Consider the following 18,782-nt stretch of genomic DNA (forward strand, 5'->3'; position numbering starts at 1 on the left):
AGATGAGGGGTGTGTTAGCATGGGTCTGGAGAAGATGAGGGGTGTATTAACATGGGTCTGGGGCAGATGAGGGGTGAGTTACCATGGGTCTGGGGCAGATGAGGGGTGTGTTAGCATGGGTCTAAAAAGTGATGCCAGCTTCACTTCCAATCTATCCCAATCATTACCCTTGACCCTCCATCCTGGCAAAACCCACACCTCGCTGACCAAAAGCAATTTAGAGGATGAAAGGGTTTATTTGGCTTATAACCCCCAGGTCACAGCCCATGACTGAGGCAAGTCTGGGCGAAAATTCAAGCAGGGGCTTGCCACCAGACCCACCAAAAAATGCTGCGTGCTGGCCTGCTCTCTGCTCATGCTCAGCTTTCTTACACAATTCAAGACCACCTGCTTAGGGAGGACACCACTCACAGTGGACTGGGCCCTCCCATATCCATTAGTAATCAAGGAACCCTCTCAGGCTTCAGAGTAGAAGCCCAGAGACATGCCCACAGGTCAGTCTCAATTAGGCAACTCTTCATTTGAAGTTTTCTCAACTCAATCAACCCCTCCAGCTCCTCAAGTTAACAGGGACAGTCTACCACAGTCTCAGCAGCACCTGAACACATACAAGTCCCCTGGGAAGAGTTTCACAAAATAGCAACTCTTCAGTCTCCCCCTCAGCCTCATACACACTCGGCTACACACCCAGTCACAGACAGTCACCAACACACAGTCTCGAGGAAGGTCAAGAATGCACCCTGAAAGTCTCAAAGAGTCACCAGCTGTCACCAAAGCTCTCTAACTCTTGAATATACAGAACCAAACAAAGACCAAAAATGTAGACTCAGAAAACATACAATAACAAAAGTACCCACCTAAGCTCGTTCTCTCTCTCTCTCTCTCTCTCTCTCTCTCTCTCTCTCTCTCACACACACACACACACACACAAAATCACAAAGTCACACACAGGTCCAAGCACAAAGCCATACGAAGTCACACACAGCAAACAGACACACAGTTGCAGACAGGCTCAGAGTTCCAGAACAATGAGAGCATTGTCCAGGTTGGCAGCAGCTGGAGAGAAAGGAGCCACAGTGTGGGGGCTGCTGTCCTTGGCCTCCACAGCCCCAGCATCTTCCCTTTTCCAGAGGTCAGATTCTGCTAGGACCAAAATTTGCTGAGATCCTGGCGCCCCCTCCTCAGTCTCCAGGGATATTCAAGGAAGATGTAGAACCTCCCATGTGAACCAGGCTCTTAGGGGCTCTGGGGACTTGGGGTCTTTAGCCCTGATGTTCTTCCCTCCTGGAATCTTCCCAGAGACTTTTCTCTGTCCCCACCAGGCAGTGCCTGGAGAACAGGAGCCTTGAGATCTACTCCTAACCTCTGACCTCAACCCTCCAAGGACTCACACCACACACACACACACACACACACACACACACACACACACACTCCATCTCAATCCTGCTAACTAGTACAGGCAGTGCCTGGCAGCACTGTGGGTTTCCTATTGTGGCTGAGACAGAGAGCAGGTCAGGACAGCCATCCCTTAGTGGTAACAGGTAGAGAGAGCTACTGTTCTGTGAGTAACCTGCGGTGGGGACACTGTGACCTTCCCTGTCCCCAAATAATTCTTGCTTCTCACCCTCATCGGACAGCCCCATTTCTCAATAGGAAATTCCTTAGGGGTTTTTTTTTACTCTACGCTACTGGTAGCTGCTGTTTCCTTGGGACACGTCACTGTCCTATTCTGAATTGGGGATGAAATGAGAAGTCAGGCCTGTAGCATCAGAGTCAGGGTAGGAATGGGCACAGGAGTAAACACAGAATGTAGAAGTCACCTCATCCCTCTATGGTCAGATCTGTGTAGAGTTCCCTGATTTCTCAGGCCCTGTGGTGTTTACACCTTACAGCTTCTGGCCTCCCAGGCCTCCCCTAGGAGGGAGGACATGTTGAGCTGTTCAGGACAGAGCCTTTCTTTCACAACATTTGGCTTCCTCTAGCCTGAAGCCTTTCCTATTGGGGGACAAGAGGAAGCAGCTGTACACACCGGAAAACATATCTGGGCCCAACCAAGGACTCTGGGATTCTAACTGGCCTACCTAGTTTAAAGAAGGAAACAGAAAAGAACCAAGGTCTTCAAGTAGGGCAGGTTTGGAGTTTTATTCCTAATAGTGTGCCACAGTTGTGGAGAAATCCAAACAATTTCTGTCACAGTCAGGAAAGGGTATTTGAAGTAGGTTGAGCCTAACTGAATCCGGATTATGTTACTCATATGGGGAAGCCTCAGTGTATGGGTACAGGCCTAAGAGGAGGGAAAGCAGGCCTAACTCAGGTATACTTAAACATCTCTGAGCCTCAGGCTCTTTTGCTTACAAAGGAGGATGAAGATGCAATGGCTTCTGGTCAAGGACACACACACACACACACACACACACACGGGGGGGGGGGGCGGGGGGGGGAGAGGAGGGAGGGAGGGAGGGAGGGAGAGAGAGAGTGAGAGAGAGAGAGAAGAAGGAGGAGGAGGAAGAGGAGGAGGAGGAGGGAGGGAGGGAGGGAGGGAGGGAGGAAAGGAGAGAAGGAGGGAGGAGAGACTTGGTAATGGATTTAGGCTGTGAGGAGTAGGAGCTGGCCACCAACAGACTGAGAAGACTGCCTCGTTGGATCTCACCATTCTGACCTGAGTTAGGTCAGCCCTCCACATTGGCTGCGGTAGACTGACAGGGACGTGGGTGGGACTTGAATTCTGGCCCGAGGGGGCGCCGAACTCAGAGGATGTGTGGTGTGTGTGTGTGTGTGTGTGTGTGTGCACGAGCGCGTGAGTTTTGGACAAATTTCTAGAGTATAACTCAGTACCAGCCGTCTGACGAGTCTGGACATGTGAGCCCTTCCAAGAAGAGTTCAAGGAGCCAGTGTAGAACCAGGGAATGGGAGCCTCTCCACTGTGAAGCAGGAGCCAGGCTGAAAGTGGGCTGGGGATGATTGAGTGCTTTTTCATCGACGGCCTCCTCCCAGTCCATCTCCCGGACGGACTGGAAACCTCTCTTTCCCACACCGAACCCTACCTGCCCCTGGTCGTCCCAAGTGATGGGGGGACCCAGACAGCAGCAGTCACTGCCCACCGCACGAGAGGAACGCGGGCCCGACCCCGCCTCCACCCCGGATTGGGTGCTCATTTAAATGTCCGGCCCCGCCCCGAACCTCGGGCGCGTACATATAGGCGGCTCGGCGGGCGGCGGGCGGCATTCTGGCGCGGAGCGCAGCAGAGGCGGGCGCAGCTAGCGGGTCGGCTGCGGAGCGGGGGTGCAGCGCGCTTTGCCCCCCGTACCCCTCCCCCTCGGACTCAGCCCCACCCCTCTGCCCGCCGGGCCGTCCCAGCCGAACTATCCCCTGCGGCGCCAGCGCGGGGCGGCTCTGGGCGCCCCCAGCAGACCCCCATCATGGGCAGCCAGAGCTCTAAGGCTCCCCGGGGCGACGTGACCGCCGAGGAGGCAGCGGGCGCTTCCCCTACGAAGGCCAATGGACAGGTGAGTGCGCTCGGCGCGGCGGCCCCCGGCCCCCGGCCCGCGCCCCTCTGGGGCCCAGGGCCGGGGCCGCGCGCTTTGTCCGGCCCGGGACACGCGGCGCCCCCTCCCCCGCCCGGTCCCTTTGTTCTCGGCGCCGCAGCCCCCGCGGGCGAACGAGGGGAGGGGCGGGAGGGGGCGCCGGCCGGGCTCCTCGCCTTCTTTGTTCGCGCCCGGCCCGCGGGCGCTGCCCCCAGGCCGCCCCGAAGGCCGCGCGGGAACAAAGGCGCTGCTAGGCCGCACCAAGGGGGTGTCTGGGGCCGCGGGGATGGTGCTGGGCGCCCAGGGCGCCCCATCTGGAGCCCCGACCTCGGCAGCCCGCGGTGGCTTTTGAAGCGGCGGGGAGCAGAGATGCGGGGAAACTCTGGGGTGGGTGGGGGCTGTTCACACAAAGCTCAAGCCTGGGAAAATAGGCCGTCCAGGTGCAGGGAGGCAGCGCCCCGGGGCTGCTTCCCGCCCAATAGCGCTCGGCCAGGCTGGCCCGCCAGCGAAGGATCCAGGCCCGTTGAGGTTCCGCGCGGAAAATAGAGAGCGCGCCCCGCGGGAGGGGGGTGGGGGCCCGTACCCCAGCGCCTCCTGCTGGCTGCATCCGTCCCTGCGCGCCTGTGAGGGGTGAGGGCGATGTTGGATGGGAGTAAGGCCAAAGCTAGACTTGGTTGCTGCTGACCCCGGCGGTGGCTTCCGAAGGGGGCCAGAAGCGGGCTGGGGGAGGGGGAGAAGGGCCCGGTCCCTCATTGCTATCTCCTCTGCCCCGCAGGAGAATGGCCACGTGAAAAGCAATGGAGACTTAACCCCCAAGGGTGAAGGGGAGTCACCACCCGTGAACGGAACAGATGAGGCAGCTGGGGCTACTGGTGATGCCATCGAGCCAGCGCCCCCTAGCCAGGAAGCTGAGGCCAAGGGGGAGGTCGCCCCCAAGGAGACCCCCAAGAAGAAGAAGAAATTCTCTTTCAAGAAGCCTTTCAAATTGAGTGGCCTGTCCTTCAAGAGAAATCGGAAGGAGGGTGGGGGTGATTCCTCAGCCTCCTCACCAACAGAGGAAGAGCAGGAGCAGGGGGAGATCAGCGCCTGCAGCGATGAGGGCACTGCCCAAGAAGGGAAGGCCGCTGCCACCCCTGAGAGCCAAGAGCCCCAGGCCAAGGGGGCAGAGGCTAGTGCTGCCTCCAAGGGAGGAGACACAGAAGAGGAGGCAGGGCCCCAGGCTGCAGAGCCAGCCACTCCCTCGGGCCCAGAGAGTGGCCCCACATCTGCCAGTGCTGAGCAGAATGAGTAGCTGGGTGGGGGCAGGTGGGTGATCTCTAAGCTGCAAAAACTGTGCTGTCCCTGTGAGGTCACTGCCTGGACCTCGTGCCTGGCTGCCTTCCTGTGCCCAGAAAGGAAGGGGCTTGTTGCCCCCTCCCAGACATACTTCCCTTTCTCCCTCCTGTGGATTCTCCCATCAGCCATTTGGTCTTACTCTTAAGGCCAGTTGAAGATGGTCCCTTACGGTTTCCCAAGTTAGGTTAGTGATGTGAAATGCTCCTGTCCCTACCTCTTTCCCGAGCCCCATCCCTACAGAAGGCAATTGCTGGGTTTCCAATTCTTTTCCAAGTTCGTTTTGTTTATCCTTTCTCAGTCCCCTGAGCCAGAACTAGGGGCTTATACTCCCAAACCCTGAGTGTCCAGCCTTTCCCCTGTTGAATTTAGTCTCTTGTGCTGTGCCTAGTGGCACCTGGGCTGGGGAGGACATTGCCCCTGTCTGGGTTTTTATAAATGTCTTACTCGAGTTCAAACCTCCAGCTTGTGAGATCAACCATGTTTCTGACTTGATAAGCAAGTATTAGGCTTCAGGCGGGAGGGAGGTCTGTAATGTGAAATAACTTCTTGTTGTCTTTTTCCCCTCCCATTGTTGTAAATAACTTTTAATGGCCAAACCCCAGATTTGTACTTTTTTTTTTTCTAACTGCTAAAACCATTCTTCCACCCGGATTTACTGTAACATTTGGAAAAGGAATAAATGTGTCCCTTTAGTGATGCTTTCATGAGTGGTCTTCTGGGGTATGGGGCAAGACCCGAAGGGTAAAGGAAGCAGTGTTGGGGTGTCTCTGGAAGTGACTACCCACAAGAGACAGGGCAGGGAGTGTAAACCAATAGGGACACAGGAAACACGCTCAGGACAGTATAGAAATGTGACATTTTATTACAAAGAGTCACAAAATGAAAATACCTCAAAAAGGAAGCTAGGCCAACAACCGCCACCTACAGAACTGGGGAAGACAGGGCAGTGTCAAAGTCTTCTTGTCTGCCCAAGACGGGTGGGAAGGTATAAACAGAACCAATCTAAAAATGGCTGCTATTACTCAAGCCTGAAAAGGGGTTCCAGAAGACCCAGTCACCCCTTCTAAAAAGCTTAAAAGGAGCATCTTAACAGAGCTCCTAGGCAGGCACTTGGCAGTTCAGGATTTTGTCTTCTGGATGTTTTCTTTCCACTCAGACCCTATGTGGTTCAAAGCTGAGATTGGGGGTGGGGGTGGGGGACAGGATGGACAAAGGAGCTCTGGGAAGAGGTCTTCCCAGCACTGCTGCCCTGTGCTCTGGTCCCTGGTTCCTATCTAGTCCCTAGGGACGGTATATTTAATATATTTTATATAAATACACAGAGGAATAGAAAATATAAAATCTGAGAAATTGAGAGATAGTGAGCAACTTCGGGAGAAGATGGGGCTGCAGACCTTGCTCAGGCCATCTTGACCTCTTCTTTGACCCTGCGGAGAGAACAGTTCAGCGTGAGAAAACCCATGCTAGAGGGCTTGAAGCACAAATATGGCTACACTGACTTCCACCGGACCCCAGCTACCCAGGTGACTGCTGGGAACTGAGGCTTCCTAGTTATGCAGAGACATACAGACTACACCCTCAAAGAGGCCTTTGTAAGCTGGACCAGCTGCCCTCCCTCTCACAGTGGTAGGACACAAAGGGGACGATGCTTTGGTGCTACAAAGATAGCTCCTTCCTCACCCTTTGGCTTCTGGCTTCTCCTCCTTGGTTTTCTCCTCTTCTGTGACTTCTAGAAAATAAAGAATAAGTATGCTTGAAGGCTTCATCTGAAAAGACCCAGGTCAGGCAGTGGGACTCTTCTATCCCGAACCCCTTTTCAATACTACAGTTCACTGTACTACAGTCCACTGGTTACAGAAAAATGAGAAAAGCCCATCCCAGGTCCTCTGGTGAGGCTGGCTGAAAACAAACAGGTTAGACCGGTTTCCCAGCCTGTTTCAGCAAGAACACAGGTAGAGGCAGCCCCCTGGGACACTGGGAAAAGGAACTGGGTGGTATGAGAGCCAGGGTCAATCAGCCAGCAGAGACCAAGAATGTCACTGTCATTGTTTTGTGGGTCTTGCCACTTCTAAGAGCCACTGAAAGACTCAAACCTTTAAGTTCCAAAGGAGCTGGCTGGGGCTGGGTCGGCTCCTCCCTGATCCAATCCAAACCCACCTTTTTTCTCTTCAGGATCTTTCTCTTTCTCATCCTCTGTTTTGACTCTTTTGGCTTTTTTGAAGTTAGAAGAGTTCTTGCGACCACCTTCTCCCTCCTCATCTGAATCAGAGAATTCTTCCTCACAGGCAATGCGTTTGTCAGAGGAGCAGACTGGGAGGCAGCAGATAGAGACAACATTTTGTATGAGAGCAAGGGGCCATTCGAGATCTATGCCCAGTGCTTCCCTGCCACAGGGATTGAGTGGTAGAGTGCCTGTCTGGATGAGAAGACCCTGGGTTCCATCCCTAGCATCAAGACAAGAAGGACAGCTACCAAGACAGGTGGGGGTAAGGGGTTTCTAAGCAGCTGGGCAGCTTGGAGGAGCTGGGAAGTGAAGGGAAGGGTAGAGCTCCCTGCTGATCAGGGGACAGGCCCCTGGATCGATTCTTACTGGAGATGCGTTTGTCAGGGTCTTCCTCATCCTCATCACCGCTCTCTTCTGGGATAGCATCCTCAGGTATGGCCTGCATCTGGACCCCAGGGGCATGGGGCAGCATTCTCAAGTTCTCAAAGAGCCGCTGCCTACAGTTAACAGGAAAGAAAGTGGATGGGTTCTAGTTAGAGACAAACCCAGAATCTGGCCCGTTAAATAGAGAGGCAACTTGGCAACACACTCACTTGATCTTTTCCAGGTATTCATTAGTGTTCTGGTTAGTCATATTGGAAGGGCTGATGTGAAGCTTGAAATCTGGTCCAAAGTATTCAAAGTAGTCATTGTATGGGAGCTCTGAGGGGAATGGGAGAGAACAGTAAGACATGGCCGCCACAGGGCCCATGGAAAAGCATATGGAGCCTTCTCTGGGCCTGTTTACCCACCCATAAAAAAGAAGACAGAAGAAACTAGGACACCTGCAAAGCTTTAATCTGCTCTTTGTCTTTTTAAAATAAAGTCTTTCTGTGGCTAGGCTGGCCTGAGCTTCCTACTTAAAGGCTGGGATTAAACTTAGGACCTACTGTGCCTGGAAGAATTCTAATCTTTATAACTCCACTCTCCACGGTCAACACCAGTGCAGTATGTGTCACTAGGCGGGGAAGGATCCAAGCCCCCATTGCAGAACACTAAGCACTCAATGTCCTGACCAAAAACAAGGGGAAAAGAGAAGACTAGGGAAAACTGATTGCTACAGTTTGCCTATCACAAGATGAAAGGCAGTAGCCTCAGTGAAGAGTATGAAAGGCCTTATGACCCAATGGAAACACTGGAAATGAAGGCACATGACATCTAGCTCCTACCCAGCCTAACTTGGTCCCTGAGCTAATACCATTAGGGATCTCTGTGTCCAGGGCCACAGCTGTCTCGTAGGTCCAGCACCGAGCAACGTTCCGGATGGTGTAGCCACCTCCTCCCAGCATTAGCATAGGCAAGTTGAAACTCTTCACGAACTCCACACACTTGGCATGCCCTTGGGAAGGAAAAGCAATGATGGTTTACCAGGGGAACCCAGCAGACACTACCCACCTATTCATGTGCTACCTGGGCTCACCTTTGATGGTCAGATTGAAGCAACCTAACCGGTCCCCAGACAGGGAATCGGAGCCACACTGTAAGACCACTGCACTAGGCTGGAACATCTCCATTACTTTGGACATGACCTAAAGAGATACAGCTTGGTTATGATCAATCTCAAAGAAAGCACGTGAGGTCCAGACATAGAAAGAGGTCAAGCATTTTCTTTCTTTTCATTTATTTCCCTGATTCTGTGTGGTAGACAAGCAGTTTCTGATTTGAAAGCATCTGCAGGGCTGGAGAGATGGTTCAGGGGTTAAGAGCACTGACTGCTCTTCCAGGTCTTGAGTTCAATTCCCAGCAGCCACATGGTGGCTCACAACCATCTGTAATGGGATCTGATGCCCTCTTCTGGTGTGTCTGAAGACAACTATAATGTACCAACATACATGAAATAAATACCTTTAAAAAAAGGAAAGAAAGAAAGCATCTGTAGAGATTATCACAGCTCCAACAACTGAGCTTTGAATGTCCTCCCTGCCAGCTCCCTCCTCTTTTCCTTTTTTAACTGCCAACCTCCCAAGCTGCTTCCTTTCAGAAGCTTCTCAACCTCTAGCTTCATCTGCTCTACTCCTCTGTCCCTACAGATTTAATCTATTTTTGTATATTGTATTCTCAAACCTAAGCATATACTGTTACTCAGGAGCCTGTAAGTGTCATCTTTACTACTAAGCACGTGTAGGCATTTGTGTGACCACAAAATATTTGATTAACAGTCTGCCTGTTTAAAAAAAAAAGGGGGGGCTGGGCAGTGGTGGTGCACGCCTTTAATCCCAGCACTTGGGAGGCAGAGGCAGGCAGATTTCTGAGTTCGAGGCCAGCCTGGTCTACAGAGTGAGTTCCAGGACAGCCAGGGCTACACAGAGAAACCCTGTCTCGAAAAATCAAAAACAAAACAAAAACAAACAAACAAACAGAAAAAAAAAAAAACAGTCTGCCTGTTGCTTCACTCTATGCAGCAGATATTCCTTTTGTCCAGTGTCAATTCCTCAGTCTTAACCTCCTTCCTTCACATAGGCACATCCTCATTTAAAAAAAAAACAAATAAACAAACAAACAAAAAAAAGAATAATCCAGCTCAAGGCCTGGCATGGTGGCACAATTTAATCACAGTACTCAGGAGGCAGAGCTGGGTAGATCTATGTGTGTCGGAGGCCAGCTTTGTCTATATAGTTGAGTTCCAGGCCAGGACTGCATTGGTGAGAGCCTCTGCACTTCATACTACCTTCTCCCTAAGCCAGGCACCCCTGTAAAAATATAGGCTCCAGTCAGCCTGCTGAGACAAGCCTGCCCGCAGAACATACCACACGGCCTTTCCAGAGTCTCTAGACAGGCTAAATAGCTGGGGGATTTTCCAGGCAAGCTAGTCTATAAAAACTAGAATAAACCCCACTTTCTTAAAATGTGTAGATATTAGTAAAAGGCTGCAAGAAACATGAACAACTCAGGAAACAGAACATAATGAAATGAACAAATAATCTCCTAGTGGCTGACTCCAGCCATGTGGGACACAGAGCACTGAGGGCTGCTGTCACTGTCCCACTAGGCTGACTCCCATCTGCCTTTGATATAATCTGTTTTGCCAAATAAACTGCTAAAATGGACACAAACAACAAAAGAAAAAAAACACGCTGGGCGGTAGTGGAGCATGCCTTTAATCCCAGCACTTGGGAGGCAGAGGCAGGTAGATTTCTGAGTTCAAGGCCAGCCTGATCTACAGAGTGAGTTCCAGGACAGCCAGGGCTACAGAGAGAAACTCTGTCTCGAAAAACCAAACCAAACCAAACCAAAATACCACATTAGTGCTGTGTAACAGTTTCTGATTCCAGAAGCTCCTTAGCAGGAAGGTATACAACTCAAAATAGCTTCAGGAAGTCCCCGAAACTGAACAGATTCACTAGGCCACCTCTCTGACAAAGAAGTAAAAGCTTCAAAAAGAGTTTCAGACTAGACCAGCTGCTTGGAAGAAACAGAAACTGCTGAGCGGCCTAGAAAAGGTTCAGATCAATTCAGGCTCCTGGAAATGACTCTTCAACCTGTTGAGCTGCCTGAAGACTGGGCAGTGTGCTTTTGTCAGCTGACTCACAGGCTGGGGATATGTTTCTATTTCTATAGGTAAGCTCTTACCAGTACTCCTGTACATAATCCCAATAGTTGTGGGTTCTGTATGTGTGGTGAATAGCCGTGTTACATCAGCCCTAGAAAAAGTTCTGTCACACAACAACTGACCAGACTGTTAGGTATGTATCATTTACCTCCCAGAAAGATTGTGCCTTACATGTTAGTACTCAGCAAAAGGCCAGACTCACAGACAGCAGCAACAGATTATGTAAATGGTTTCCCACTAAACCACACAACAGCCAAAGTTGAAAATACTTCCTTTCCAGTTAGCCACTGTGAGGAACAACCTCTTAGCTATGGTAGGTACTTCGCTATCTTCTCCTTGATCAATCCCAACATAGCCCAAGGGGTGAGCCAAGGCACTTACTGGCTTGAAGATGGCTTCATAGGACTCATCATCAATGCCGTCTCGCAGTGGGTAGTTAACAGCGTAGTACTTGCCTTTGCCAGCCCCAATATCCTAATCAAAAGGGACATTCAAATTGAAAGACAAAAAAGGGGATTCAAAGACAGGGTTGGAAGGCTAAGGAGAGAGATAGTGGTGCTATGTGAGACAGGCTCAGCCCAGGAGATCTGCAAGGTCAGAGGAAGCCCAACTCACAGCCTCTAAACATTCCAGAATTACACTGGGCAGAGACTGAACACGCTATCCAACAGCACATGATTTCTGCTTCTAGGGAGGTGGGTCACAGAAGTAAAACCCACTTCCCACAACTGTGTCCAGAGTTTTATTGTACACTCTTCTACCTCTAATCTGTCCTTTCTAGAAAGCTATGGAGGGCAAGTCACAGAAGAAAGCATCTTCCAATTAACTTCAAATACCAAAAGTGACTTACTCATAGGTTTGCTGTATCAAATAACTTAATTAGCAGCATTTCCCACCTAAGGGCAACTAGCAAGGCAAACTGATCTCACTGTATGCTAACAGAGACAGATGGGACAGCCTTAGGAGGGGAACAAGTCCGTTAACTGTTCTATGGAAGATTCAGGCTTTCATGGAGTGCTTTTGGGGTGAGTCCATTGCTTTCAGTCGTAGTACTAAAGGGAAAGGTCACCTATCAATAAATCAATCAATCAATCAATAAATAAATAAATAAATGGCCCTGAGATGACTCCCAGGAGCCCTAATCCCTCACTCCAAACGCAAGCTGAAGGGCATAAGAGTGTGATGCAACCCAGCTGTGATCAGGAGGCTGTGACAATGAGCCAGAAAACCATGAATTCTTTTGACCCCTTTTGTCTTAAGATTCCTCCTCCAGAATAAAGAATGAGACTGTGTAGGCCCCAAGATGATAGTCTGGAGGCAATGAGTAGATTTTAGTGACACAGGACAGGAGACTTAGAGCTGAAGGCGAGGTGGCCAGTCCTAAAGGGAGTTCTCACCCGTAGGTCCCCAGTTCCCGGGAAGTACTCTCCGTATTTATGAAAGGACACAGTCATGACCCGGTCGGTAGTATAGAAGGCCTCTTCCACGCCATCGCCATGGTGAATATCAATGTCAATATACAGCACTCTCTGGTGATACCTAGGATCAGAAGGTGATAAGGGCCCTGGGGGCTCTTTGGGGAATGGGACGCGCCAAGGGCGCCAGGTCCCAGCTTACCGGGCTAGCTGCCTCCCTCAGGTATCTCTAAGCACCAGAGACGTGGAAACTGGCTGAAGGAAGGTGGAAGAGTGGCCGGGGTGTCTCCAGAGGCCTGACCAAGCCGACCATGTCCGATCTTCCTACTCTACAGCCAGAGTCAACTCCAGTCACACAAGGACACCTCTGGAGGCAGGATCTGAGCAGAGTCTGCCCCAGATCTCGCCGTGGGCTCAGATCAAACCAAGACCCCGTCAAGGAGAGGATGGCCAGAGACACTCATGGAACACATCCTAGCCAGCACACCACAAGAAAAGCAAACTAGGGAAGCAAGCCCAGGGAGAGAGGGAAGTGGGAACCTGGCCTAAGGTGCTGCTCTTCCAAGACACAAGGCCAGGCAGGCATACTTTAGCAGTTCCAGGATGGCCAAGACGATATCATTGACGTAACAGAAGCCAGATGCTTCAGACTTCTTTGCATGGTGCAGGCCCCCAGCCCAGTTCACAGCGATGTCCGTCTGCTGCTTATTGAGTTTCACAGCACTTGCTGAGCAAGGAAAGAGAACACAAGCCTGTTACTAAACCATTCCCTTTGCTCCTGTGAACCCAGTGAGAAGTACTTTGTTGTACAGTGTTTTCAGGGTTTTTTGGTATTGTTGAGGCAGGGTTTTGGTGTATATGTTATCACAACAAAAATATGTTATAACAACAAAAAAAATTTACTGTATGCTAGGTGTGGTAGCACACACCCTTAATCCCAATACTAAGGAGGAAGAGGCAGACAGATCTCAAGCTTGAAGCCAGCCTGGTTTACAAAGTGAATTCCAGGCAAATCAGGACTACATAGTGCCCTTGTCTTAAAACAAAGTAACAACAAACCTCACTACAACAGACATGCTGCCGTACACACTGTACATTGTGTTTACTGTTGTATGATGATTTTGTCTGCATGGATGTGTATGCGCATGTCTTCATGTGTACCACGAGTACCCAGTGCCCACAGAGTAGGAAGAGAGCACTGGACCCCTTGAACTAGAGTTAGAGTTGTTAGCTGCCACAACGGCCTGGAAATCAAACCCCTGAGCAAGAGCAGTAAGTATTCTTATATGCTGGCCCATTGCTCCTGCGCCTGCATTTTTTTTCTGGTGTTTTGATTTAATCTCACATTCTGTTCATCCAAGTTCTGAGAAATAGGCTACACTACATGTAAACTACAAATGTGCAGGAGGCTATACCATCTAAATCTGTCCATACTATATTCAACAGAACTGCTTACTAACACATTTCTCAGAACGTGTCTCCATCCTTAAGCCATGCATGGCTGCATTTGCTAGAGTTCAGGGCAATGCTAAGGTAACTCAGAAGGTACAGTGAAATGACCTGTGAGGAATATTTATGACTTCAGAAATTAATGACCTTACTGTTTCATAAGACACAGATGTTGCTCCTTCATTTTTAAAGATCTATGCAGTTCATGGACTGCATTTACATACAGTGTCTTAACCCCTTAAAGCTCCAGGATATTCCTGTATGTAAGCTCACTGGGCAGGAGAGGAGAATTAAGAACATTTGTCAGTACCGTGTCAAAAATCTAAAGTCAAACCCACAGGATCATTCTTTTTTTTTTTTTTTTTGGGGGGGGGGTTTCGAGACAGGGTTTCTCTGTGTAGCCCTGGCTGTCCTGGAATTCTGTAGACCAGGCTAGCCTCAAACTCTCAAACTCAGAAATCCGCCTGCCTCTGCCTCCCAAGTGCTGGGATTAAAGGCGTGCGCCACCACCGCCCAGCCCACAGGATCATTCTTAGTGTAGTGGTCAGCACTACCAGGGCCTCCTGTAAAAGGTAGCTATATCTCCCAACAACCATCCCACACAACCCAAGAAGCAGATTTAGTTTCCTTACCGACAGAGCCACCCGTGGACAACTGACAGAACTCAAACAGGCCATCAAATACTGGACAGTCCTCACCAACGTTGACTTGAAAGAAATAAGCAAAGGTTAGTTTCCACAATTTCCTTCAGCTTTTTATTTAGATATTTACAACCCAATGAGAAGAAAAGCAAAACAATTTAGATTCAGAAAGCTTGGGTTCCAGCCTAGGTCTTGGGGATTTATGCTATTAACGATAATAAACAAAAATGACATTCATCTCAACCAGTCAGTGAAAAAATTAGGAGACCCTCCCCTGGAATTCTGAAGATGGCCTCACTGTGTTTCTCAAGCTGGTCTTGAACTCCTGGTTTAACCTTTCCTTAAGCCTTGTCCTTCTGAGTAGCTAGGACTATTCCATACAGCATTAAAAATCTTACAGGAAACAGCATTTAGCAATATGGCAAATGCTGGTGAAGGAAACCTATAATATCCTCACTTGGTGAGTGTTTACAGCATGCCACCACTTCTAACCACTTTTAAATACCTGATGCACTTGCCCTCACAAAGTCTTCTGAGGTGGACTTCATTCTGATCTTATAAATGAAGACACAGACTCAGAAAGAAGAAGTGGGCAAAAGACCTATAGAATTATTTGCTGAGTACTCAAAGAGTCCATATGCTGCTGAGTGCTTTCAATACCTGACCCATTTATCCTCACACAACCTTCTGGGGTAGAGTTTGGTCAAGTTCGATAAATGGGCAAATGGGCACAGAGAAGTGAACGAACTACTAATAAATACTGGAGGCAAAATTCAAGGCTCATGATTTGCTGCTGCCTGTCCTAAAGTCCTGAGATAATGTATCCTGGTCCTTTCAAAGTGCTTCATACACATACACCCTCGTTTAGTTCTCACAACTCCAGGAACTGACAGGACAGGACCTCTATACACTGGAACAAGCACATGCAAAGAAGGTAAGTGACTTGCTGAAGGTACTATGACCAGGAAGTATCAGAATCAGAATAGGACCTAGGCATCTTGACTACACCCAAGTGACAACTAGAGTTATTTCAAGCCTGTGAGGTAAAAGCACAAAGCAGGGCATGAAGTAGAAACATGCAAACACTAATGCAAATTAAAAAACCCAGCAGACAGGAAGCAGCCCTGCAGGCAGTGTCCGAGGAGCTCCAGGCACCCACAAAATACAGAGGACACTGACTGAGGGAGAGTGGATTATCCTTACTCTCCGGGGCTAACCTTACTCTCTGGCCATCTTTATCATAAGGGTTCCCAAAGCAGAGCAAGGGAGAAGAGCCTTGGGCAGAAGAGGCTAGGCAGGGGCCATCCTGGGTTCTGGTAACATATTAGGACACAACTATACTTGTTTTTTCTTTTTGTTTGTTTGTTTGTTTGTTTTTTGAGCCCTAGGGTTTCTGTGTAGCCCTAGTTGTCCTGGAACTCACTCTGTAGACCAGCCTGGCCTCGAACTCAGAAATCCGCCAGCCTCTGCCTCCCAAGTGCTTGGATTAAAAGTGTGAGCTGCCACTACTGCCCGGCACAACTATACTTGTAACAACCTCCAGAATTCCCAACTCTGAGGCAACAGGTAAAAGTGCTTGCTCTGTAAGCCTGGTGGCCAGAGTTCAATCTCTGTAGCTTACAGAAAGGTGGAAGTAGTCAACCCCTCTGCCCCACCACCCATACACTGTTACAGACCCACACTGCATACACACATAAAAATTAATTGTTTTAAAGTTACCAATCCAGTGCTACTGTAACTGGAGGAGTTCCCCAATTCTGGTGCTTACTTAGGGAGTAGGCAGTGGGTGGCTGTTCCTCATTTTCTAGGTAAACACTGGGAAGAGGCTATGTCAATAAGAACTTTGGTCCCTGGGGTCAGGCTATATATTCAGGAGCAAATAATTCCCCCTCTGAGTGTTTCCTTTAGGTCCTAGTACTTGAGTTTCCAAAGGCTGGTTTACACTCCCTTGTGGGGATGAGAAAAGGATTAACCTTCAGGACCCAATTGGACACATAGCTCACACTTGTAATCTTAGCACCTGGGAGGAGGAAGGAGAATAATGAAGATTTCACCGCAACTACACAGTAAGTTCAAGACCAGCCTTGGCTCCATGGATGGGACTTGGAGCCAGAGCAAGCGAGGAGTGTGTGGCTATGGCTGTAATATCATCTCTTAGGAGGATCTCTGTAAGTCTAAGAGTAGCCTGCTACCAAGCAAGTCTAAATAGTATTAGACCCTGTCTCAAGCAACAAAGGCAGCACTGTAGAAACCTGTAGAGGATTAAACACTAACTTTGGAATGTAAGTCACACCTCAGCAGAAGATTCACTGAGTGGGGAGAGGAGAGGAAGAGACTGCCTAGTATAGAAACAAGAATCTGTGCCCACTCCTCAACTCTCCTAATCACGTCTTCTTTCTTGGACTTAGAGGAAACATAGGCTTTCATTATTTTTATCTTAAAACCTCGCTACTTTTTGTTTTGATTTTGTGAGACGGGGTCTCACTGTGTAGCCCTATGGCCTGAAACTCCTGTCTATGTGAAATCATCTCTACAGCACGTTGCATGAAGTTTGTTATGGCTTATGAAACAATTCTGTTACTATTCAGTACAAATGCACTCTTTGTTTTGAGACAGGGTCTTACCCTACATCCCAAGGTGGCCTTGAAGACTCATCTCTGGCCTCTGTCTCCCAAGCAGTGGGATGACAGTTGCCTGGCTAGGCACTGTAGAGACACTGATGGCTGTACTCCAACCAGGAGTCTGCAGTTTTCTTCTCCAGCCTTCCATACTGTGTGGACTCTTGCACCAGTCAAGTCTACAGACCAGTGCGGCCTGACAGCCCCACCACCCTCAGCATGTTCTCACCAGAAGCTCCAGGTTCAAAAATTACATTCATTTAGCTTCCCATTTTGATTTAAAAAATATTAGCATAGCCGGACGGTGGTGGCGCACGCCTTTAATCCCAGCACTTGGGAGGCAGAGGCAGGTGGATTTCTGAGTTCGAGGCCAGCCTGGTCTACAGAGTGAGTTCCAGGACAGCCAAAGCTACACAGAGAAACCCTGTCTCGAAAAACCAAAAAAAAAAAAAAAAATATTAGCATAACGTTTGGTTAAGGCTGTCAAAGTCTCAAAGCAAGTTTTTATGTGCACCAAGAACACACAAACTAGATACTAACATTAATAAAGAGCCCACAGGTTTTGCTTTCTGCCATGGTAGACATTTCAGAAAGCACTTCACTAAGTGAAATCTGAAGTCTTTGCTACTTTGATTCCTATAACACTATGAATCAAGTTTGCAAGAATTCATTAAGTTGATGCCCTTAGCCTGTCCAACTTTTCTTTAAGATTAATTTTGATTGTATGTTTGTGTTTTGTCTCCATGTGGGAATATGCCCCACATATGTAGTGTCCATAGAAGGCAGAGGCGACTATCAGATCATCTGAACAGATGCTACCAGCTACCATAAAGGTGCTATGAATCAAACCTGGGTCCTTTGCAAAAGTAGCCAGCGCTCTAACCACTGACCCACCTCTTTAGCCCTCTATGTTGATCCTTATTTTTCAAAGGGAAAGTTACAGATCTAATTTTTTTTAATTAATTTACTCCTTTTACACCCCACTCACTGCCCTCATTTTTTTAAAGATTTACTTATTTTATATATGTGAGTATATTGTCACATTGGATCCCATTACAGATGGTTGTGAGCTACCACGTGGTTGCTGGGAATTGAACTCACCCTCTTGGAAGAACAGTCAATGCTCTTAACCACTGAGATATCTCTCCAGCCTCACCAGATCTAATATTTTAACACAAAACTAACTTTATAATGCTAGTTTCTGAAAAACCAGAATACTGACTGGCACAGAACCTGCTCATTCTGGAAGGCCTTTTATTTTGTTTGCCTTGACAGATTTGTGAATAACAGAGATGTCACATAATACCAAAAGCTACTGTTCCTTGAAGGTAGGTACTATGAATGCATTAGCCTCAAATATAAGCTATGTACTACTGCCTTCCTTAGAGAGCCTCAGAGAGGCTCAAAGACTTGATCCACACATCACTGAGGAGGAGACATGGCTTGGTGGGTAAAATCACTTGCAGTAAAATCTATGACTTGAGTTCAGTCCCTAGAACCTAGTCCCCAAAGTTGTCTTCTGACCTTTATACACAGGCCATTGAGACACACACACACACACACACACACACACACACACACACACACACGGAACACAAAGGGAGAGGTGAGCTGCTCAGTTGCACAGCACTTACTCAACAAGCGACTTACGACTCCAGTTCAGCAAAGCCAACACGCGCACACACACAACTTAGGAGACTAGATGGCAGCTGAGCATTCAAACTAAGACACAAAATCTCAGGACCATCAAGAAGTAAGTGCTTTCTCTTACTCTCCTGCCTCTAGCTTCTCTCTGCCCCCTCGCCCTTCCCCCTTTCCCTTCCCCCCCTCTCTCCACGTGGTCATGGCCAGCCTCTACTTTTCTTTTTCTGCCATCTTCTTCTGTTTCTCTCCCCTCACCTTTGCCCTCTTCCCTAAATAAACCCCCCCTTGTGGAAAAAGAAAGAAAGAAAGAAAGAAAGAAAGAAAGAAAGAAAGAAAGAAA

The 18,782-nt window shown here is 48.9% G+C and overlaps 2 protein-coding genes across 2 annotated transcripts in view; one reads left to right on the forward strand and one right to left on the reverse strand.

The window, feature by feature from the left end:
- Nucleotides 1-3,179: 3,179 nt before the first annotated feature.
- On the forward strand, nt 3,180-5,554 carry Marcksl1 (MARCKS like 1). The gene is made up of 2 exons (XM_028759861.1): nt 3,180-3,509; nt 4,303-5,554. The coding sequence occupies exons 1-2, from the start codon at nt 3,423-3,425 to the stop codon at nt 4,816-4,818; spliced, it is 603 nt and encodes a 200-aa protein (XP_028615694.1). The 5' UTR covers nt 3,180-3,422; the 3' UTR covers nt 4,819-5,554.
- Nucleotides 5,555-5,701: 147 nt separating this feature from the next.
- Nucleotides 5,702-18,782, reverse strand: part of Hdac1 (histone deacetylase 1) — a 27,311-nt gene continuing 14,230 nt past the window's right edge. Inside the window, exons 4-14 of the mRNA XM_028759863.1 lie at nt 14,172-14,246; nt 12,679-12,817; nt 12,073-12,214; nt 11,057-11,149; nt 8,546-8,654; nt 8,324-8,464; nt 7,680-7,788; nt 7,453-7,583; nt 7,020-7,172; nt 6,543-6,591; nt 5,702-6,289 (exon numbers count right to left, since the gene is read on the reverse strand). Coding sequence (XP_028615696.1) covers nt 6,262-6,289; nt 6,543-6,591; nt 7,020-7,172; nt 7,453-7,583; nt 7,680-7,788; nt 8,324-8,464; nt 8,546-8,654; nt 11,057-11,149; nt 12,073-12,214; nt 12,679-12,817; nt 14,172-14,246 — 1,169 coding nt within the window. The 3' untranslated portion in view covers nt 5,702-6,261. The remainder of the gene's footprint in view (nt 6,290-6,542; nt 6,592-7,019; nt 7,173-7,452; nt 7,584-7,679; nt 7,789-8,323; nt 8,465-8,545; nt 8,655-11,056; nt 11,150-12,072; nt 12,215-12,678; nt 12,818-14,171; nt 14,247-18,782) is intronic.

The sequence above is a fragment of the Grammomys surdaster genome, unplaced genomic scaffold, assembly GCF_004785775.1.
Source record: "Grammomys surdaster isolate TR1022 unplaced genomic scaffold, NIH_TR_1.0 126313, whole genome shotgun sequence".
Lineage (NCBI taxonomy): Eukaryota > Metazoa > Chordata > Mammalia > Rodentia > Muridae > Grammomys > Grammomys surdaster.

Excerpts from the sequence above, each read along its gene's own strand:
- Marcksl1 (XM_028759861.1), top strand. The coding sequence starts at position 3,423 with ATGGGCAGCCAGAGCTCTAAGGCTCCCCGGGGCGACGTGACCGCCGAG. Across the intron at positions 3,510-4,302 it reads CTACGAAGGCCAATGGACAG|GAGAATGGCCACGTGAAAAG; the intron begins GTGAGTGCGCTC and ends TCTGCCCCGCAG.